This window comes from Akebia trifoliata, chromosome 5, assembly GCF_017979445.1.
Source record: "Akebia trifoliata isolate Shusen 1 chromosome 5, ASM1797944v1, whole genome shotgun sequence".
In the NCBI taxonomy this organism is placed as follows: domain Eukaryota; kingdom Viridiplantae; phylum Streptophyta; class Magnoliopsida; order Ranunculales; family Lardizabalaceae; genus Akebia; species Akebia trifoliata.
In genome coordinates, this window is record NC_141379.1 from 33,082,447 (window position 1) to 33,105,405 (window position 22,959).

At 36.1% G+C, this 22,959-nt stretch overlaps 3 protein-coding genes and 1 non-coding gene across 5 annotated transcripts; 3 read left to right on the forward strand and 1 right to left on the reverse strand.

Annotated features, from left to right (window-relative positions):
- Window positions 1-1,114: 1,114 nt before the first annotated feature.
- HSBP (heat shock factor binding protein) lies at window positions 1,115-4,985 on the reverse strand. Its single transcript, XM_086443969.1, has 5 exons — window positions 4,848-4,985; window positions 2,548-2,601; window positions 1,978-2,001; window positions 1,833-1,875; window positions 1,115-1,542 (listed from the first exon to the last, which is right to left on the reverse strand). The coding sequence occupies exons 1-5, from the start codon at window positions 4,848-4,850 to the stop codon at window positions 1,397-1,399; spliced, it is 270 nt and encodes an 89-aa protein (XP_086300095.1). The 5' UTR covers window positions 4,851-4,985; the 3' UTR covers window positions 1,115-1,396.
- A 106-nt stretch (window positions 4,986-5,091) lies between these two features.
- Window positions 5,092-9,159, forward strand: LOC147402349 (S-adenosyl-L-methionine-dependent methyltransferases superfamily protein). The gene is made up of 10 exons (XM_086443966.1): window positions 5,092-5,224; window positions 5,339-5,408; window positions 5,623-5,760; window positions 5,950-6,013; window positions 6,133-6,220; window positions 6,482-6,566; window positions 6,883-6,939; window positions 7,421-7,537; window positions 7,832-7,902; window positions 8,613-9,159. Exons 1-10 carry the CDS (start codon window positions 5,121-5,123, stop codon window positions 8,956-8,958), a joined length of 1,140 nt encoding a protein of 379 aa, XP_086300092.1. The 5' UTR covers window positions 5,092-5,120; the 3' UTR covers window positions 8,959-9,159.
- A 1,233-nt stretch (window positions 9,160-10,392) lies between these two features.
- Window positions 10,393-15,897, forward strand: LOC147402350 (vacuolar protein sorting-associated protein 25). Of its 2 annotated transcripts, none has more exons than XM_086443968.1 (7): window positions 10,393-10,443; window positions 13,142-13,223; window positions 14,548-14,687; window positions 14,784-14,837; window positions 14,941-15,029; window positions 15,111-15,186; window positions 15,567-15,897. In XM_086443968.1, the coding sequence occupies exons 2-7, from the start codon at window positions 13,165-13,167 to the stop codon at window positions 15,686-15,688; spliced, it is 540 nt and encodes a 179-aa protein (XP_086300094.1). In that variant the 5' UTR covers window positions 10,393-10,443; window positions 13,142-13,164; the 3' UTR covers window positions 15,689-15,897. The 2 variants fall into 2 exon arrangements, with proteins under 2 accessions (XP_086300094.1, XP_086300093.1); XM_086443967.1 differs by lacking the exon at window positions 10,393-10,443 and adding an exon at window positions 11,401-11,671.
- A 701-nt stretch (window positions 15,898-16,598) lies between these two features.
- LOC147402351 (signal recognition particle RNA) lies at window positions 16,599-16,906 on the forward strand. Its single transcript, XR_015178969.1, has one exon.
- Window positions 16,907-22,959: the final 6,053 nt, after the last annotated feature.

Consider the following 22,959-nt stretch of genomic DNA (forward strand, 5'->3'; position numbering starts at 1 on the left):
ATTTTTAAACACCACGATCATTCTAAGATGACCAAATTGGTTGGTGGGCCACGTGAGAATGGCACCAATATGCAGAGTCCAGGCCCTATTCAATGGCCCACATCATGGATAAGACAGTCAACAAAATTGACCACTTGAGACAATTATTTTGATAAAGAACTCTATGCCAATATGTTAAGATCATGTAAAATACCCCTACAGTTTGAGCAATTCAAATTTTAAATTAGAAAAATTACTTAAAGCACCCTGACAGAGGGACTTTTTTTCTAAATAGTCCTTGAGCAGGTCATCTCATGTTTATAATGTCTTTGAAATATCCAAATTGCTCTTCTCTCAATTTCTTCACTTAAAAAATGATAGTTTAAGTGAAGGAGATGAGAAAATGATAATTTAAGTATTTCAAAAACATTATAAGCGTGAGATGAGATTCAAGGACTATTAAGATCTTTTGTTTTTATTCCTATTTTTTTATTTATAGTTATGGACTATTAAGAGACCACCCAACAATTGTCATCTAGGGACCCCATTTAGAGAAAAGTCCCTCCACCAGGGTCCTTTAAGTAATTTTTCCTTTAAAATTTTGTTTTCTTGCTAATCGAGCTGTTCAGATTAGCATGGACCCCATACCCATCAACATATTTACATGGCCTCTACTATGACTATTTTAGGAGAAAATATCTGGCAGGATTCAGCCACTTCAAGATATGTGAAGCATTCAATTTTTTTGAAGTCAAAATAAAAAAAAATTTAGGAGAGCAATTTAGACAAAATCCATTAAGAATTGATCAGCTAAATCACCACCCATGAGAATTGAGATTTCCATGGAAGATCATCGGGAAGGACCATTAGAAGACGTAATTCTGAACAGATTTGAAAGGAGAAACAATATTCATTTAGCCAACTCTAAATCTTTGGGATAATACTTCTACAACAGTGTTAATTGCACATTTTGAAAATCTCACACACGTGTATCAATTCTTAAGCCAATTGATGGCTCAAGAACAGCTGCCCAATCTCATTTACTAGCTAAATCCTGACTTAATATGCTTCCAAATTAGGTTACTTAGACTTCTGAATTTGGAATTGGAAGTTAATGAGGTTTTTATCAGCCATATATCTTGGAACAGGGTTCGTGGAGTATGATTAATCTCAGATCTCAGATACATTACTTCAACATCCATCACCCGCATAATATAAACATGAGGCTAAACATCCTGAAAAAGAAAAACATCAAGTATGAAACTAGAACATAATCACACAAATCCCTGTGAAAATCATATTATCTCAATATAGTAAATATTGCTTTAGTTTTTAGGTCCGTAAATCGCAATAAAATAAGGAAGCAAGCAGCAGACAATGATCGCCTCCACTGCAACTCGATGCACTCTGATGTAACTTATGGCGAACCATCTGCGGGCTTGCTCTCTCCAGGCTTTGGCTTGGAAGGGGACAAAGGGGAAGGAGAGCCCTCGGCCCCCATCTCAGTTCTGAGTTCGTTGATGCTTTGTTCCAACTCATCTATCCGGCTGCCCATCTCGTCGAGTGTATTGCTGTTAAGGAAACAGAACTTTACTGCATTCACATTGATCTCAAATGCATGTGCATAATTTCATCTCAAGTATTCTAAATATTGGAAATAAGGAGTAAGATTCAATCCACACAATGCATATTCGACCCAACACCATGTGGGTCTCAACTCTCATGTAGGTATCTTTGACAAACTTGACCCCAAGTGGATTATCCTAACCATTTGATATATATCATCCTTGTGGACTGACATTGGAATTATGATTTTCATATAGACTTGGCAATAAACATAAGAAAAAGGATATTCTTTGAAACAATGGATTCAGACATTGTTTGGAACCTAGATTGCTGCAAACAAATATTTTCCAGAAAAGAGATTATTCACAGAAAATATGCTTTCTTGGTAAACAAATGAGAGTTAATTAAAAGTATGTCCAAGGAGAAACTCACCATCTGCTGAAGAAGATTTTGAACCTGGAAAAGCAGTGAGAAGCCCAGTCAGAGATCGAACATTATCATTTGAATAATCTCAAAAACTAATTTGAGACCATATGCAGACTAAAAAGACTCCAAACCAAATCACTGTCTTCTGCTTTTGTATTTGTGCATCAGTTGTATCCTTTTTCTTTCCTTTCCTTTTCTTTTCTTTTTCGATAGATAATTGAGTGAAGGAAGGTATTAAACCCAGGTTCATGGTCTTTTCCTAACTACTTTTTTCCATCTATTAAATAACCCATAAAGATCTACAGAGGACACGGCAGTGCAGTGACACATGCAGGAGTTGCACACAACGGCCCCACATTGAGGATCCTCATAACCACAAAAATTGTGCAAAAGGAGGTAAGAAATCTGATCTTGTTGATTATTGGCCCAGGGTCTACCTCAGACATGGACCATCTATAATGCATGCATTCTATTGGTAGACAACCCTTGTGGCCAAATAGGTGTACCTAAATTTCCTCAAAAGGACAATGACTTGAAAAAACAGAATATGGTTCGGAAAAATGGAAATGAACTCACAAAAACTGTCATATCGGCCGTGCTTTTCTGTGGATCTTCTGAATCTTGTCCATCCTGCCAGCGGAACTAGTCAGATCCTACCATACAACATGTTCTTAAAGAATATCTACCGATGTCATTGTCACAATATGGAACAATTCTTTGCCAAAAGATTACAAGAAGGAAGAGCTCAAACAAGCTCAATATTAATACTAACAAAGTTAAGCTGCTGGTTAGTCAAACTTATTAGATCCTCTAGAGGCACTGAAGGTCATGGCATTGCATGAAATTTAATAAAGTATGTGTTCTATACACAAGTAAAACCCTTAACAAGCTAAGCACAAATAGCACCAACAAGTGATTTTCAAACGGTTAATCTTCTTTACAAACATTTTGAAACACCAGCTATCTCGTTTTCTACTTTTTAGGAAGGACTATCTGTCGAACACATAAATAATCCATCCCTCTCTCTTGCTATGGATAATGGTCTATCATGGCAAAATGCTTAAACAGTTGTTCACTCCAAACCCCTCTCTTTTTGATCTGTAAAGAACTCATAAACAAAAGACACACTTTCCACTCTCTTTATCTATCTTTTCTAGTTTTAAGGCAAGGATTTCTCCTACACCTATATATGAATGCTCATCAAGATTATGCAATAGAGTCTATACTTATCATGCTCTTCCTTTTCAACTTTGCAATAGTCTATATTACTTTCTTCCTTTAATATTTTTGGTATATTAATTTTTTTTATAATGGTTTTATATATATATTTTGTATATTATTCCTTTTTAATTGGTTTTTTATACTATTCTTATGAATTAAACATCACCTAACACTATTGACTACATTGCTATTAAGAAAAATGGCCGTTCCAACATTTTTTGACTGCATTGTTATTAGTTTAAATGGCCTTACCAACAGTTATTTGGTTGTCGAAGCCTGCCCTTTTTCTTTTCTATTTTCCCCTCACTTTAAACAATTTACAAATATAATTATGAATATCTTTAATTGCTTAGAACAATTTTTGTTTTTTAAATAGATTTAAGCTTATTTCAAATAAATGAGTAAACACAAGAAGTACAACAACTACCTTTGCACCTTCTTAGGAATTTTTTTTTTTACTTATTTTGATTTTTTAAACATTAACAGTTTTCTTTTACTACGTCCATGTGCAACAAAATGGACCTCTTCTCTTTTTTCGAGATCATCCCAATGATATCCATTAGTAAATATTTCAAACTACAATCTTAGAAAATCATAACCATAAATGAAATACAGCAGTCATTGAGTCATTATATTACCACACCATAAAAATATGAAAAACCCCATAAGTGAATGGATGGTATTTACATCCCTAATTATTTTTTGCACTCATTTATTAGTTTAAATAAAAGGTTATTATCGTTTGTAAAAACAATGCAAGTAATGCTATTACTTGAGGAACACATTCATCACACATTTTTTTTATAAGTTAAAATTTTATTGAAAAGAGGACAATGCGTCCCCAAGAAATAAGAACAGATTACAAACTCCTCTTACTAATAGTGTCCCATCTAAACAAGAAATCTTCGAAAAACAAGCCCTTAAACTCCATCAAATGTTTACACACCAAGAAAACAACAAACCCATGATGCTAAAGATTAACTCTTGAGTCGAGCTCTCCTTGTATATTCCCCTTCCCTTAGTTAAAGAAAACAAACCAAATGCTCAATTAAGATAAATATATGCAATCTACCAGGTATTTGGAGCTCGAAACATGATAAACAAGGTCACCATTTGATTCTATGTAGTGCTAAATTTTCCATCAAGACGTTTATTTTTAAATAATTTCTTAACACTACATTCCAATTCATTTTCACCTCAATTTGCACTGAAGCACTGGATTTGAGTTTGCAAGATCATTATCATATCTGCAATTCTATCCCAGATCAATGTTTCCTCGAAACTGTTTAGGGGATCTGATTCTTGCTAACTAAATTAACTTACGAGTACAGACGTTCATCAAACAAAACCCTGAAAATAAATCTCGAAATGTAGGATAAAGCTTCAATCAATCCCTAACTGAAATTCGTATTTGAGCCCAAAAAATCGTTCCTTTTCATGTAGAAAAACCCTAATAAGTATTTGATCCCTTAACATCTTTACATTCCTAAAACAAAACCCTAGAACAGCAACCATGCCAACAACATCATATGACAGTTTTTCGTACTAAAGATCAAAATAGAATAAAAAAAGTATGTCACAGAGATGATTCGTTGAAAATTAAAACAAATAAATTAGGGTTTCAAGAGAGAAATGTTAAGAAGAAATCGAAGTACCATTTTGGGAATTTGGGGTTAAACTTAGCCTGGAAATCTCGGACCTTCGACGCGCTTCGGTCTAAGGCTCGAGTGAGAAATGTGGGAACCCTATAAAACTTCAAATCCGGTTCGAACCGGCCCAAGAATGGGGTCCAGTTTTATATCGGTCTTTCTCTGGACCGAACGAGTCAAAATCGAATCGGCCGAGTTTCGAAACCATACTTGACGAAAATCTCGATTCTTCAACATAACCAAACACCAAGAAGAAACCCTAAAAATCTCAAAAAATTGATGGAGAAGGACGAAGTTATTGATCCTTCAACCCCTCCATGGCTCCACCTGATCTCAGCTTTTCTCTCTATGGAGCCCACCAATTTCTTAATCTCCTTAGCTAGGTAAATATCTCTCCAAAATTTTATCTTTTCCCCCAAAATATCATTTTTATTTTTTATTTTTTTAAATTCTCAATTTTTAATTTTTAAAATTTAATGCAATTTTTGTACAAATAGAGAATGTGGTGGAGGGAGGATCACAAAGGGAGTACAGAGTTTCATATGGGAGCACTGCATAAGCAAAGCTGTAAGTTGGAGTTCTATTATATGAGAGTAACCATCTCTTTAGAAACTCATGTAATTCAAAGTTTAAACATTTCTATGCATAATTCATCGAAGTTAGAACTGATTATACTAATTTATAAGCATTAATAAAGTGTTTTAAAATAAAAAGTTTGATATAATATTTATGACCCATAATCATCTTCGACGTTGGGGCAATTAAATTTATATGTATGTAGGTAGGAAAAAACAATGCACCGAGTGATTTATACGTGAAGAATTTTCTAAAGAAGGTTATCGTCGATGTTGAATCAAGTTGTGATGAAGTGTTGGATGGATTATATGAACAGTTGGCTTATTACATGACCTCATTAAAGGTAACAAATGAAAAATATTTAGCAAATTGTTTCGGTTTTGACGAATTTTGGTTAGGTTTATTATACATTGATGTGAAATTGTATTTTGGGGTAAGGCTTTGATGATGGTGAAATAACTTATTACTATTGAATTCTTTTATGCAAATTAATCTTAATGGGATTAGTGGTGTTTTGATTTTTTTTGCATAGGATGATAGTTCAACAAAGGGCAACACAACGATCTGTAAAACAATTTCGTTCCTCTTTCCTGATGGTAAGCAAACTAAGCATTATTGATGAATTATTTATGTGGTTGGTATATTATTTCTTCTTGGCTTCAACTTAGACCTCTTTAAGTTATTCGCCTTAGCCATTGTTTGTGTTCTCTTTTAGGTTGCGATGAACTCCCGAGTTTTCGGGGATCAAGGAAAGTGGTAGTTCCGTTGCATTGTTCACTCAACATGCTTGAAGGAGATACTGGGTATGCTATACTATTTCATTTTTTATTCCCTTTTGAACAAATTTTATTGCATGGGTACACAGTTTTGGAATTTTTTATTTAGTAAGCTATCGAGTTCAAAACTTCGGTTTGACCTTTTTATGTGTTGCACTTGTGCATCATTTATTCGAAGTTTAAGTCAATATGGTGCTGGTTTAGTTAGGGTAACTGTTATCTTGATTTCTTTGGGACATACAAAGCATCAAACTTAGCTCTTTATGGATTGGTTTATACTTTGTACAGGTGTTCGATTTGGCCCTCAAGCCTTTTCTTGTCAGAATTCATACTTTCTTATCCGGAAATATTTTCTAATAAATCTTGTTTTGAGGTAAAGCTGTTCAACTGCTATTTTGTAAGAAAAATCTGGAATCTATCATGACTAGTAGTAGTCTATATAAGCTTTGAGTTGTGTACTTCTTGTAGTGGACAACCACCATGAAACTAACTGTTTGTTGTTATTCAGCTTATGTTGTTTGTCCGTTTATCATTTTTTATCTGTTACGACTATTTATTATAGTTTTGTTATTGTCAATGTTTTATTTGATTAGTTTTCTTTTGTTTTTTATTGTGACCATTTTCTTTTTCTTTTAGTCATTTGTGTTGAATATATGGTAATTGTTTGTGGTGGGTTTGCGGGAAAACAGGTTGGCTCGGGCGTTGGTTTAGTTGGTATTTCTCTTTCACATGTGAAAGCCTCCAAGGTATGTAATTTAGTATCCTTATGTATGAATAAGTAAATTAACCAAAAGTTGTGTTAATTCTACAAATGACTCACTTCCAAATCGAAAAATTAAGCTCAGAACATCTCTTTTTTACCCCTAAAACGCATTAGAGCAACAATGTGATAGCACATCAATTGGTTTATCCAAAATTCCTAACCATCAAAATTATATTTTTTTTTTGTAACCATTTACGATAGCTATGTTCACTGTTCAAAAGTTGTTGAATGGATTGAAAGGTTAGGATACAAATCTAGTGTCTTCATTGGGCCATGTGCAATCATCTGAGAATCTGAATTGAAGACTGTATATATAATGGCCCTCAGCTGTCACATTGTTTTAAATGATTCGTGGCTTTATTATGGGTTATTTTCTACCTGAATAGATTGATAATCATTAACATCTATTGGGATTTGAAACGTTCCTAAGGTGGATTTCATGATCTAGAAACCTTTTGATCCAGGTGATACTAAGTGATGGTGACATGTCAACTTTGGCAAACATGAAGCTTAATTTGGAGCTGAACCAATTGAGTACAGAAGCTGAGACGTCACAGGACACCATCCCATGTCCCAATTCGGTTAGTCTTGTTGAGGATTTTTTTTTTTAATGCTAACTGGAGGGTGCTTTTTCGTGTCTAATGCTGAAGATAACTTCTCAACTAACTTCGGGCTTCTATTTGATGTAAAAATATCAAATTACATGTGAACTGAAAGTTGTTTCACTTATTCCAACACCACAGATCCCTCATATATGGTGTTTGAAGGTTATGGCATGACATGCAATTAAGACGACGAGAAAAAAAATATTAAAGATTAAACTTAGAAGTTGGAAACATGACTAGCATTTGATATTGATTAGTTTTACGTTTCAGATAGAATGCAAATATCTGCCATGGGAATCTGCATCAGAAAGTGAGCTCCAAGAAATCAGGCCCGACATAATGTGAGTCTCTCTCTCTCTCTCTCTCATGATGGGTTACTACTGAAAATATTAAGATACTTTGATTTCAGACCCAACCTACAACAATCCGTGCCCCTAAAACATACCCTGATCGTAAGTGTCTTTTATATTGTTAGGATTGCTAGCGATTAGATAGTTTTTAGATTGAATCCTACGTGGATTCCTTTATTCGAATTGTGAGAATCAACTAGTATCACAGAAACCTTGTATAAGGTGGATAGAAATGTAGATATCACTTTGCACGGGTTATGGAGGAAGCTTTCAACTTTTTGCCCCCCCAAAAGCGCTTTCATAGTCATTATTGTTTTGACATACCCAGCTTCTGGATTCCCGCTAAAAACAGAAGCCTAAGTTGCCTGAACCCACCAATGCTTCTAACTTTTTGTGGGAATCTGGACGTAAACATAAAATGTGACCTTCCTTGGCGGAAAATGTCTACTATTTTACTTATGGCCTTAATACCCCCAAAATGCTTTTAGGTTTTAAGTTAATGAACATAATTTTTAAAGACCAAAATGTCCATAAAACATGTTTTTCAACAAATGCCCCACAGCTTCTAGACCCCAAAAAGCACTTCCCTGGACATTGTCACCAAACCACTGATTTTGTATCGTGCTTCTTGTAAGAGTGATTCTATGGAGGTACTTGTGTATGAAAATTATTATGACATGCCCTCACTTGCCTTTTCACAGATTGGGTGCAGATGTAATTTACGATCCACTATGCTTGCCGCATCTCATTCGAGTACTTGTCATTCTTCTGAACCGAAATAAAGTCGATAAGCAAAAAGGCAATTGCAGGGGTCTACATATTAAAAATGGATTTAGCATCAACCGTAAGGAAGGCCCAATAGCTTACTTAGCTACAGTGATCCGCAACAAAGAGACATTTAAGTATTTTCTCAGACTGGCATTCCAAGCTCATCTCTGTGTCGTGGATGTAACAGAAACTCAGAAGCCATTGGATTTTCTTCCCTACATGCAATCTTATGATCGGTCAAGCATAAAATTGTTTAGTCTCACATTTTTGTGCGGTTGAAATTCTGGAAGGATTGTTGGGCATCTGAGCCATAAAATGTAAAATCTGAAAGCATGTTTTATTATTAAGGAATGGTTTTGTAGTGTGTGAGTTTATCTTATTGTTGAGTAATTCTTTGGTGGACTTGTGCCTACAAAAATGTGTTTGGCTCAATAACTTTTGTTGACTATATTGAGAGTAAATTTTATTTGACACGGCCAATTATTGGGGTTAAGCAACACAAACCAAGTTGATTACAATTAATCGTAAATTGGTAATTCAAATTTTGGTTTTGAGGGGAATGTTCTCAAATCTTGGCAAGTAATCTTTCTTTCTCTCTCTCTAGTTGCAAATCCCATTTTTTTTCTCATGGTGTTACCTGATGAGAGAAAGCTCTTATGTGTTGTTGGTAATGTTTGGATTGAGAGAAGAAAAGAGGAACTCATTAGAGGTATGTTTGGATTGAGAGAAGAAAAGAGAAAATATGTAATTTTCTCTCCATTTCTCTTAGTTGGATTGTTAAGTGGGGAGAGAAGAGAAGAGACTTGGAGGGAGGAAGTGGGAAAAAATGTCAAATTTGATTCTCTCCAAAAATGAACAGACGAGGAGGGAAGAGAAAAGAAAGAAGTTTTACATTCTAACTTTGTCGTTCATTATTTTCAAAAAATTTAAAGATAAAAATAATATAGACAGGTACCCCAATAAACAAACAACTTTATGATATGTTTGGTAATACTTCTGAAGTTTGAAGTTTATTTTTTAAAATCTGAAATCTTATTCTAAAAAACAATTATTTATTTATCATTTTTAAAAGTTTTTTGTTACAAATAGAATTTTAAAATATAATAGTCATTTTTGACAATATTATCTTTTTATAATTTTAATAAATTGTTAATTGAAAAATATAACATGTTATACATAAAAAAACCATCCACACATTTAATTTCGATTTCTAATCAATCAAACATCTCAATAGTATTGTTTTCAATTTGAATTCATTGAAAAATTATATTCCAATAAATTAATACTCAAAAAATAAATAATTATTTATATAGGATTTGAATAAAAATATAAGGTTTTGAAACACGAAACACGAAAAAATGAAAGAAATCTTGACGACACAGTTGTAAAGGAAGGAGAGGTAAAAAATAAATGAGGGGTAGAAAAATTAAAAATAAGAATTTTAGGGTTTGTATTAAAAAGATAAATGATAGAAATTAAGATTTTGAGGAGGGTATTTTAAGAATAAAAAAAAAAAAAAAAAATTTCAGAAATTTCATCCAATATCCTTCCATTATTGGTTCAAAACTTTTGAATTTTAATTGTAAAATCTAAAATTCGAATCAAAACAAACGAAATAAAATTTCTAAAGTTTGAAATATAAAAGTGTCCTACTTCCATTCAGACTTGAGAAGTGTTATCACACACACTTAATCTGATTCAGAAATCCCTAGAGATGTTGAACGAAGGAGACGAAGAGATGTGGTACAAAGGGGACGACCTGAGGTATCCTATCTCTCTCTCTCTCTCTTTCTTCGGTGTTCGTCAGATTATAACTGCTAATCCTGCAAATGTTGAACACATCCTCAAAACGCAATTCTCTCTCTACCCAAAAGGCGAATTCTCCAATAATACTCTCTCCGATTTTCTCGGCTCTGGAATTTTTACACAGATGGGAACAATTGGAAGTTTCAGAGACAAATATCTAGCCATGAATTTAACACGAAATCTCTGCGCAAATTCGTCGAAAATGTTGTCGAAACAGAGCTCTCTGATCGTCTCCTTCCCATTCTCTCAACAGCTTCCACCCAAAAATCTGTTCTTGATTTACAAGATATCCTTCAACGATTCGCATTCGATAATATTTGCAAAATCGCGTTTCGGTTCGATCCTTGCTACCTTTCTCCATCTCTACTTCCAACCGAATTCGCCGTCGCATTCGAAGATGCTTTGCAGACAATCAGTAAGAGATTCATCTCTCTGTTTCCAGCAATTTTGAAGATAAAAAAGAATCTTGATATTGGGTGACTTAAAAATTCGATTTTGAAAGTTCGACAATTCGCCCAAAACATTGTGTTTGCCAAAAAATCAGAACTTGAATCGAAATCGACATTAGAAACCCATGAACTTCTATCAAGCATCTTAAATTCTGGACATTTAGATGAAAACTTTGCTACAGATATGGTGATCAGCTTTAGCTTAGCTGGTAGAGACACCAAATCAGCACCTTTAACTTGGTTTTTTTGGTTAGAAAAATTAAAATTTAGTAATTCATCCAGTAAAGAAAAAAAAGAATTTTGATCAAGATCTAAGTTACGATGGTGTTGGATTGCCAATATGGTAATCCATGTGAGCCGAACGACCCTTAGTAAGATTTGAAATCTTACTATATAGTCAGGCTAGTCTGACTCTTTTAATATTATACGTGGCGGGACTTTGCACATTACCGTCATAACGGATAACACCTCATAGGGATTGCTCCGTTAAACCAAAGAAGAGTTTTTGGGTACTGTGAGAAGGTTTTTGTAATCTCTGCAACTGTTACCCCTCCCATAACAAAAGACCCTAATCTTTCCATAAGAAACCCTACTATTCTCAATCTTGTGTGTTTTCTGTATAAAACCTAATCTCTGTAACACCTCCCAATATCAACCATGTCAACTTCGTGCGACGACCTTCACACGTACGGGAAAAGTTGAATATCATCACGCTTTTCAGGCAGTACGATTAGCTGGTAATTTTACCTAATTGGTCTTTTTTTCTCTCCTAATTTTCTATCTTTTGGGAGATTTTTCGATCTATTTCAGATTTATTTTCAAGGGTTTGATTCAATTTTTGTAGTATCTATGTTGCTATGTCCATTTTGGGGTTGTGTAATTTTTTTGATCATATGGAGTTCGTATGTGTTTATTCATGGTGGATTGAATGAATTATAAAGAATCCTTTCTCCTCTATAAATGTTGGAATGTTCGTTTTTTTATGTTTCCCACAGTTTTTGTCGAAATCGTATTATGGGTTTGTGATTTTGGAATCATGGAAGTTGTTTTATGAGGTATTTTTATTTTTATTTTTCCATCTAGTTTATGAGCCTTTTGGCATGGTTTAGATGTTTCCATCTCTTTCCCATGGTTTTAACAGTCATTAAATGATGAGCATTACAATTGCAATGCCCATAAATCCATTCCATTTTCTGGAAAATAAAAGTTTTCCATTTTTGGTTTGTTTTACTGTCCATAATGGATGTTATTCACACAAATGATGGCCTTTAAGATGTTAGATAATATTTTCGGCCCGATTGTCCTTTATAAGGTGTATAATCGATTCCGAGTCTCATAATAGTTTATTGGCCTTAATAAAGACTTACGGTAACTAGTAACATAAATAATAATCTGAAAATGAGAATGGATTTTTTCATTAAAATCCGAAATAGTAAATTCTTTTTTGCAAAATGAAAAAGAAAATGCTCTTTGCATTTTTGCTAAATGTCATTTTATTTGGATTGTTTTTAGTTTGAGATTCTGGTTCAACAAAGTGAAGAAAATCTTAGATGATGCCTTGTCAAATGTTCCTGAGTTGATACAATTGAAGTTTTTCTGTGTATGCTATGTAAATGGGTAGGTTTGAACATCAGAGTTGAAATTGCATTGCGTACTACCCTTTTGTTGGTTTCATGAAGAATGTTTGTTAGCCCAGGAATTTTTCCTATTTTTCTCCTTCGTTGTTAAATCCTTTCATGTGGTTGAATTTTTAAATCCCGGATTTAAATCTATCCATAAGTTGATTACTTATTGTGGTATTGCAGTTCAACAACTATGTTTTACTTTGAATCTTTCCTCCCTAGGTTCCAACATATAGAAACCGAACTTTCTGCTAATATTCTTGTAGACTTTAGATTTTTCTTACTTCGAATATAATTTGAAGAATTGAACTCATTAAAACCAAGTTGGCCCGCAACATTTCTCATAAAATGGTCATATATATAACTAGAAACATTTTTACAAAAACATTACCAAACATGCCATTCACATAAATCTGATGATTAAAATGGATTTTTGATTAGATTTAACTTTATTTGTTTGGTGATACTACTTTCCGAATGATTTCTTTAAGCATGATTTTTGGCATAATCATTTTGGAATGATTTTTTGTTTTTTGTTTTTTTGTTCTTAAATTAAGTTGTGAAATAAGAAGGTCTTGTATGCAGGTGAAAGTAGCGGAAAAAGAGAGATGCAGAAACTGGGAGATTTCAAGCTGCCTCACTTCTTTAACTATCCACCCTATTTTACGTAACTTCCTGATCAGTTTATTTTTTATTTTTTTATGGGAAAATTACTTAATAGTTCCTGTGTTGGGGACGTATTTCTAAATGCACCATGAGTTTTGAGGCAGTATCTTAACAACCTAATTACTAAAACTTTCTTTCTTAATGCCCCCTCCTCGGCCCTTGTCCTGATAAAACGACGAACTCAAATCGTTGAAATTGACTATTCAAATCATTGATCACAAAAATTTGAATTGTTGATCTCAATTATTCATGTTCAAATTTGAGATTGACGATTTATAAAGGTCAATCTCGACGGTTGTAGAAGGTCGATCTAAATGACTTCAATTGTTGATCTTGATAATTGGGATCATCGATCTCACCAATTGAAAAAGGGGGTTGGGGGGAGGAGAGGGGGGATTACGGCAGAAAAAGTCTACCGCTGTCAAGTCACTGTGGTTAGGGTTGTTTAGAAAGAAATCCCCTCATCTGTGTTCATTAAATAATTTTCCTTATTTTAAAACTAATCCATGCTCTCTTTCTATTGATGGATTTTATATTTTGTGGCATAGCTTTTGCTGGAAGGATTTTAACATTCTATGGATTGATAATTATTACTGTGTAATTGTTTGAATCGTAAAGTTGGCATTTAAGATTTAATCTCCCTCACACACACGCATGCACGCATGCATTTATTTATACTATTAATAAGTGAAGTTACAACCTTATGTACACGATATCTTGACATCATTCTGGATATACCACATGAGATGGTGAAAGGGAAATCAGGAGGGTAACACCTATCAAAAACCAAAAAAATTTAGGAGGGTAACATTGTCGTCCCTCCGTCATATTACAAGAGGCAAGGAAGTCTCCATGACGTTTAAATTTATGCTAAATATTTCTTGGTCCCATATCAGCTAAATCTAGAATGAGCATGTTGATGTCCCTAATGCATTTTCTCAGAGTCCAAGAGTAAGACCACAAGGAAAAAAGAAGACAGATAACTAATGGCATTGGCTGAGTTCAAATAAATTGCGATGTATTTAACCCTATGTAATTTTGTGAGCTAGAGGCCCCTTGTATCCCATTCATGATTCTGACATGATGAACTATCATCAACCTTTAGTATACAAAATGGAGTATCCAACTTGAACCATTCACAAAATCTAGCTTAGGAATGAAATGGTTCGAAGGGAATCAACCGATGAAGATTACCTCTGTTGGGCCAAAGTATTTTTTCTTTCCCTTGGAAAGATATGAATGTATTGTACAGAAAACTCTTTATTTGGCTACAAAAAACTCATGGTTCTTGCTAACAAGGATTTTCGTCATGGTCCACTCTTTAGTTTGCAGCCTGTAAGGGACACGCGGGAGAAGCAGGTGCAACTTTGGAAGGAACTGATAGTTGATTATTGTAGAACTCAGAAGATATTTTTGATTGGATTGGAAGAGGAGTTCCCTCTTTTTACTAATCCAGTGATTGAAAGTAAGTCACCCCAACAACCCCTCCCCCCTCCTTGGGGCATCATATATCTTGCTTATTTCACATTATACACATTAATATTTTAATAGTTATATCCAGGATCTCTGAGTCATGAAGCTAGAGAGACATTCCTGTCAGCCTTGGTCTCAGAAGGTTAGATGTTGTGTGCTGACTTCAGAACTCTTTCTAACATGGTTGGTTGCTAAAATGATTGAGTTTATAACGGTCTCTTAAGTTTCACATTTTTTTTTCACAGGGCGTGCAGAATGGTTAGATAAAGGACACAAGAAATGTCTCATTCTCTGGCTTCGAATACAAGATTGGGCTGATTGTATTTTACGCTTTGTGAGTTCAGTGTAATTTTAATTCAAAACGACATGCCCATCGAAATTGTTTGTGTCTGATTTTTCTTGGGTATGTGATTAGGTGAAAGATAATGGATTGGAAGATGGTGTAATGACAGTGGAGGAAATACGTTTGGGTGTTGAATCCCGGGGAACAGGTAAGCTCAATTTCTCTGTGCTTATTTTCAACTATAAAATACAAGGTATCCAACGCTCTCTAGGAGCATCGATGAACTTTTCCCCTGATATTGATTAAAGGTTTGATTTTTGGTTTTTAATCAAAATGACCTTTCTGATATATTCAATTTAAATGTAAACATTTGTGTAATCCAAGTTTTAGTGTCGAACCCCTTCTACTCCACCTTCTCTCATTGTGCTCTTGGTTCAGACCCTAAACAGGTCAGATTGAATGAGTTCCTATAAACCTGACAAATTTATGAACATTGATTCCCCCACAAAGTGGGTTCTTCACAGTCCTATACGTTCTATTGTTAAATTCCTCTGCTTTGAGAAACTGACTTCTACTATTTGTCACCAGAACTTCACGGGATGGACCGCACGGTGCTGATGCGAGCTCTGAAATTACTAGAACACAAGGGGAAGGTTGCAATCTTCAAAGGGACCTCCACTGACGATGAAGGGGTGAAATTCTCCACATAGTTTCTTCATAGTCATGCAATTCATATGTTGTGGCGTGATCGTAAGCTGAAATCTTTCGAGGGGACTGCATAATTTCGTGAATGTGTGAATTTTTCCACCTCATGTTGTGTGTCAGTATTGAATCTTAATTAAGCTAGACCACCACTGCCAGTTCTTCTGTAGTATTTATGACATTTCATGTGAAGTTTAACACATGATTTCTTGATGAATTGTACTATGTACCCTAAAATAAAAATAAAATAAAATGCAATAGCAACGATCTATCGTTCAACCACGACACATTTACTTAAATAATAAATATTTTAATTAAACAAACCAAAATTCCGATTGACTTGACTGTGTTTTAGTGATTCTGTCAAGATTTAAAAAAATATCGGCAGAGTCATCTTTGCTTATTTCATGAGATGGTGGTGAAGCCTAAGACGTAGTGTAAATCAAACAAGATTTCGATGAATTCAGACATAAAAGCGAACCTAGATCTTATGGGACAATTTTTTTAAAATTAAAATTTGTATTTTCTTTACGGATCAAATGTATGGGAAGCAATGAATCTTGACCATTCACATGGTAGATGTGATGCAGCTTATTGGATGAACCATACCCCAAAACTGGACCAATTTGAAAATCCTGTCTGATGCATCGTTAATAGAAAAAATGGGATGGAAATAAAAGTTCAGTCCCTTGATCACACAATCAACCAATCACATAACTCTTTGATGGGTTGAAGGCAAAAAGATCTAAGTGCTAACTTAACAAATCATAAAAGGTATGAAGTCCAACAACACAGCAAAACTTCTCTTGTACATCAAGGTTTTTAATTTCTCCTTTCAAAACAGTATATTTAGTCCCACATCGGCGAAAAGCAAAAGTTATTAGATCTTTATAATGTGCGTTCCTGGTAATTCACATTGCCGAGCGAGGTTGCGTTCGCTTGTAACCCGAGTGGGGGGCATTAAGGTGGTTGAACGTTGGTTGGTCCCTGAATGGTTAGGATTGGTTTGAGGCAATTTCTGACTCGCCCGTTCTAAGTTGTGAGTTGAGTTAGTTGATTCTTGCGAAGGCTTGAGTCAAATGGCTCTTAGAGTGGAGGACACCGCGTGAGGCTGGTTTCACAGAGCAGCGAGCACTTCCCGCTCATGACAGTGGAAGGATAACGAGATGGTGCCTCTACAGTCCATCAAAGCCTGATGGGGCCTGGCTACTTGGACAACCACCTTTTTATTTGTTTTTTCTTGATGAATCACCACCGTTTGATCTTTTGGTATCCATCCAATCGTTATGAAATCATGATGGCCTCACATCAGTGGCTATTATTCATCCATAGATTCCACACATTGGAGATCATAGCTGATTAGCTGGGACGCACTGATTGATGCGTAGGTGTTTCACCTTTCTCGAATAAATAATTGCTCCGATGAAATCTTCTTTCATAGATTGACTGTTGATACATGATCTAAGACAAATTCTTTTCTATTCGTTATAATTATTACTACCAAATTAAATGATCAGATGAAATAGTTAAGAGTCATGCTGGAGTAAATGTAGAGATAGAATCTGGTGATGCCTCGATCGACTCTTCTCTATTGAACTGAAGGTGTGGTTCCTGCTAATAATTCTCCGATACTCAAGTTATAGTTACAAAGAAAATAATAGTCTAGAAATAGAAAGTTCGAATCCATTTTCCTTTATTGATTCTTTTATTTATACATCCTTCCTTCAAATCAAGGTTTCTCTTTTAATCATAATTTGATTACGGTGAATCCCTTGATTCTAAGGATCTTAAACAGAATATGAATTCCTGAGATTTCTTTCAAGATCTTGAGAGATCTCTTTTAAGATTTTAGGTTTCAATACGACATATCCCAAAATTATGCAAATCTTCGAATCAGGTCTACCCTACCAAGTAGACCAGATTTCCATTCGTGCTACTCTGCCCTATCCGCCAAGTTAGACATTACTACCTTGGTCTACCCTACTGCTAGACAGGATTGGATTTACTAGCTCACTCAAGGTACTATTTAATCGACTTGGACACGTGTATGGGCTAGATAACGTATCATTATTCTCATTTACAAGTAATATTGAAATGTACATCTTGGGGGACATTTATGGCGTGGATGTGCATTAGAACCATAAATGTGCATAACCATAAATCTTAGATCATTTACCTTTGGATGCGCATAACCATAAATCTTTTTCTTGTGTTTCTTATTCAATGGTAAGGATAAGTTCTTCTTTTGGAACATTATAAACAACAATGTTTAGGACATTTTAAAGATTAGGATTTTCTTTTTCTAGATTTTGAGAGATTGGGTGTCTTGTGTTTGGAATTAAAACCTTAGGTGCTTTTTTCTTGTATTGCTCTCCTCTTGTTTTCTTAGTGAAGAAGTTTGGATCTGCCTATTGACATAAGCATTGTTGTAAAATTACATGAATTTTGATGTTCTTTGGTTTGTTTTCTATTTTCTTCATAATCGTATTAAATAGATATCTCCAAATTCACAACAAAATCAACAGATAAGCATCTTAAAATAGGCATATGTATACATTGAACTCCATCTTAAAGCAAACATAGATGTTATGGGTCGAATTTCTTTTTTTATTTTAATTAAATTTTGGATTTTCTTTACAACTTGGAGTTGGGAATCTATTCATCTTCCATGAAGGAGCTGAGGTGATTAACTATTAGAAGTGTGATCTCACATTTTTGGATCAACCATATGGGAAGCAATGAATCTTGACCATTCAAATGGTAGATGTAATGCAGCTTATTGAATGAACCATATCCCAAAATTGAACCAATTTGAAAAATCCTGACAGTCCGATGCATCGTTAATCACAAAATGTGATCGATATAAAAATTCACACCCTTGATCACACAATCAATCAACCAATCACAAAACTCTTGGATGGATTAAAGGCAAAAAAGATCATGCAGCTAACTTAACAATCCTAACCTCTATATTCTATTGGTTTCTCCTGAAACTGAAACCACCCAAATCAATTATTCAATCTCATGATGTGATCTGCACCTGATGGTCAGAGATATTCGAAACATATTATTAGATCTGTGGTTCACTGTAGGCACCAAAATTTTGAGGAGGCCTTTACAAATTTTATAAATAAAAATTCATAAATTTATTAATGGGCCTCCTATCCAAATTGAGTCCATTAATTGGAAATGTGCCTCCTACAAGCTTGGGTTTGGACTTTCGCAGATAAAGCCCATGATCCAGTAAATACAAGTGATCCACACATTGAAATATTAGGCCTTATACCCAAATAAATAAATTTGGCCCAATAATGATCCATAGAATCCTTAAAATAGGATTTGGACAAATTTAGCCTTTTAAACAAATCAATTAAACCTCTTTAGTTGGGGTATAATTGGAAAGTAAATTACCTTAAGTCTATAAATACAAGAGCCTCTCTCATTGAGAGGGGATCGGGATCACTTTCTCTCAGAAGACAGAAGCTCTCCCTCTAGAGAAGAAGAAGCTCTCAAGCCCTCCTCCAGAGACAAAGCAAGGTTCTTCAGAGATCCGGACTCCGACTAAAGAGAAGATCAAGCATAAAGCCCTTCTCCGGAAGCCAAGAAAACCTTCTCAACCGATAAAGCGCGAAGCCCGGAGAGAAGAAGATCTACAGAAGCCTCTACAGAAGATCAAGCACAAAACAAAGCCACCGCCCAAGCAACCTTCTCAGCCGATAAAGCGCGAAGCACGGAGAGAAGAAAAGCTACATACAATCACATCTTTGTATTTGACTGTTAATCAGAGGAAACACTGAGATCTGTATCCACTTTTCATCAAAAATCAATAAAATCATTTGCGATCTTATTTCACGAATCTCGAGGTAGATCCGTTGAAATTTATTGTCGACAAATTTCTGGCACGCCCGGTGGGACGATCTCAACCTCTCATCTTTCAGTCAACTGCAAGAACATCACCTAAAGCATCGATGGCATCTCGCAACGTTAACGCTGTCGCATCTGCCACTACTGAGAAAGGTAAGAAAACCCTTTCTTCCAATCTTGAATCTGATCCAGTTACTAGTCGCGATCATCATGTGACACGAACAAAGACAAAAACTGGTGGAATCAAGCTAATGGAGCCTCTCCAGCATCACTCCAAGAAACGTGCCACGAAAATGGCACTTACCATGAAAGAATCATGGGCGGACATGGTAGAAGACGACTTGTCAGATTCTGGATCTGATTCGAAGTCAAGCGAGGGATCATCTAGATCTTTATCGATCACTTCTCCGTCACAAACTCACACATCCATCAGAGCAGTAATGACAGCTGGCGCACTAACGATGGAAGAACAAGTTGCTCAGATGGCAGACACCATCAACAAGTTAACAAAAGCAATGGAAGAAAAAGATATCAAATTGCAACTCTCGCCAGCCGTTTGGAACAGAAAGACAAAGAGAATGAGTCGAGTGCTGGACCCTCACATCCTCCAGGATTCACCCCTGAAGCATACATGGCTCCGCACGAAGAGGAACAACGAGCAGACTATTCTGGTTCACGAAAAGCTACTCGAGATCCACCACAAGGCTCTGTTGCTTCGCTTTCCGTTCAACAACTGCAAGCAATGATTACTGACACCATTCGTGCTCAGTATGGGGGCATGCCACAGTCCTCATTGGTTTACTCCAAACCTTACACTCAACATCGAACAAATGCGTCTTCCAGCGGGATATCAACCACCAAAATTCCAACAGTTCGAAGGAAAAGGCAATCCAAAGCAACATATTGCCCACTTCATCGAAACTTGCAACAACGCCGGTACATTCGGAGACTTCATGGTGAAACAATTGTTCGCTCCCTCCGCGGCAATGCGTTTGATTGGTACACTGACTTGGAACCCAACTCAATAGACAGTTGGGATCAACTTGAAAGAGTGTTTCTCGGCCGCTTCTACAGCACTAGAAGAACAGTAAGTATGGTGGAGCTGCTGCCGTCAACAAAGGAAGGATGAACCAGTCATTGAGTACATAGAACGATGGAGAAATCTTTTCCTCAACTGTATGGATCGACTCTCCCAATCTTCTGCGATCGAGATGTGTGTTCAAGGGATGCACTGGCAACTCCTTTACATCTTAAAGGAATCAAGCCACATACTTTCGAAGAGCTAGCTACTCGAGCCCACGACATGGAGCAGAGTATAGCTGTGCATCAGACTCCACGACCAAGCGAGCCTCGAAGGCAAGAAAAGAAGGATGGCAAGTCCTTCAAAACCAAAGAAGTCTTGTCTACCACTACCAGCAAACCTGTTAAGATCACAGGTAAAAGAAGAGAAGATCAGCCACGAGCTGATTCAACACAAGAAAAAGGAAAAGCTTGGAAAACTCTCAAAGAGCTTGAGGCAAAAGAGTACCCTTTTCCTGATGCTGATGTCTTGGGCATGTTCGAAGAGCTACTGAAGTTAAAGCTCATCGAACTTCCAATATCCAAACGACCTGAAGAAGCAGGTCGCAACAATGATCCGAGGTATTGTCGTTATCATAGGGTGATTAGTCACCCAATTGAAAAATGTTTCGTCTTCAAGGAGAAAATCATGGATTTGGCACGTCAAGGGAAAATTGAACTTGACTGTGCCGAAAATGTTGCTACTTCCAACATGACCTCTGTCACTTTTGGATCTTTTGATCCAATACTCTTGACAAGTCAGTATGCTACGCAGATTCCATCTCCTCAAATCACCAAATTTTACTTCAAACCATCACAACTCATATCCGTACATTCCGATGTTGAAAAGGCCCATCCCACGCTGGGGGCAAGGCCATATCAAAGAAAAATCATCACATTTCCTACCTCACTTCAACAAGGACCACAATCTCATTCGGCTTCAAATCAAAGTCGAGTATCTCACAGTCTACTTCAGTTGACGACGAAGGGTGGACGGTTGTCACTTGTCGAAAAAGACGTCCTACATACATGCCAACTCTTTCTACTCCAAAGCCAAAGAGAAATAGAAGAAAGTCAAAACTAAGTACAGGGTCAAAGAAACGAAAGAAAGCAACAAAGAAGAAGGCTTTCCGAGTTCCACCTGCAGATCCCGAAGACATCCTTCAGCAACCTCCTCGTGTGCCAGTCACACTTCTAGAATTCTTACCCAAGAAGCTTTAAAGGAAGTCTGCACGGTTTCATGTCATCAAGTAGAAGCATAAGTGCTAGAAGATGATGTCGGTGATAGGTCCGAAGAACATCCTACTGCTTCCAGTAATGGAGATCAAAGACTTGAGAAAGACAATAGCACTTCGGAAATAGAAGATTCGCAAGTCGACTTGGATTTGTCCAGTGAATTCCAAAAAGTTCAGCTTACTTCAAAGCAAAGCTCGACCAATTCAAAACAGGAAGTTCAACCTGACGTAAATCCACAACAAGACAGTATGTGTATGGCCACAATCACCTTTACTGACGAGGATCTCCAATTAGGGTCTCGACCTCATAATAGGCCTCTTTATGTTACAGGTTATGTGAGGGAAACTAAAATTCAAAGAATCCTCCTGGATTGTGGTTCTGCGGTCAACATCATGCCAATTCGTACTATGAAACAAGTTGGCATCTCATCGGATCAACTTGCTCGCAGTAAGTTGATGATTCAAGGTTTCAACTTAGGAGGTCAAAGAGCTATTGGCATGATAAGAGTCAAGCTTTCTATCGCAGAGTTGGAGTCCACAGCGCTCTTCCACGTGATTGATTGTAAAACATCATATCACTTGCTTCTCGGCCGACCATGGTTACATGAAACTGGAGTAGTACCATCCACATTACATCAATGCTTCAAGTATTACCAAGATGGTGTGCAGAAACGTGTAATAGCCGAAGATCAACCGTTTGACAAGGCAGAAACGTATTTTGCAGATGCAAAATTCTATTTTGAAGGGATGTCATTCAAGAAGCACTTCCAGTTTCGGTACCTCCTTCGAGTAAGCAAAAACCTGACAAAGGAAAGTATGCTATGAATGACGCCGATAAGATTTCTCCCGGTCCTCCGCTTCAAAAAGAACGAAGTAAGAAGCAAGAACCAGAAACTCGACAGATGAAAGTGGGCCAATCAATGGTGGACGCGTCATCCACAGTTGTATCGCCAACCCCAATGCTTCGTTACGTGCCACAATCGAGACGAAAGCCGGGACAATCACCTTTCGAAGAGATTTCTTCAAAGACTAAACTTCCTGTCTCTAAAATCGAATTGGAGACGTTGAAAGAAGAGTTGACATTCCCGGTTACACCTCTCCAAAAATCTTACATAGTAAGG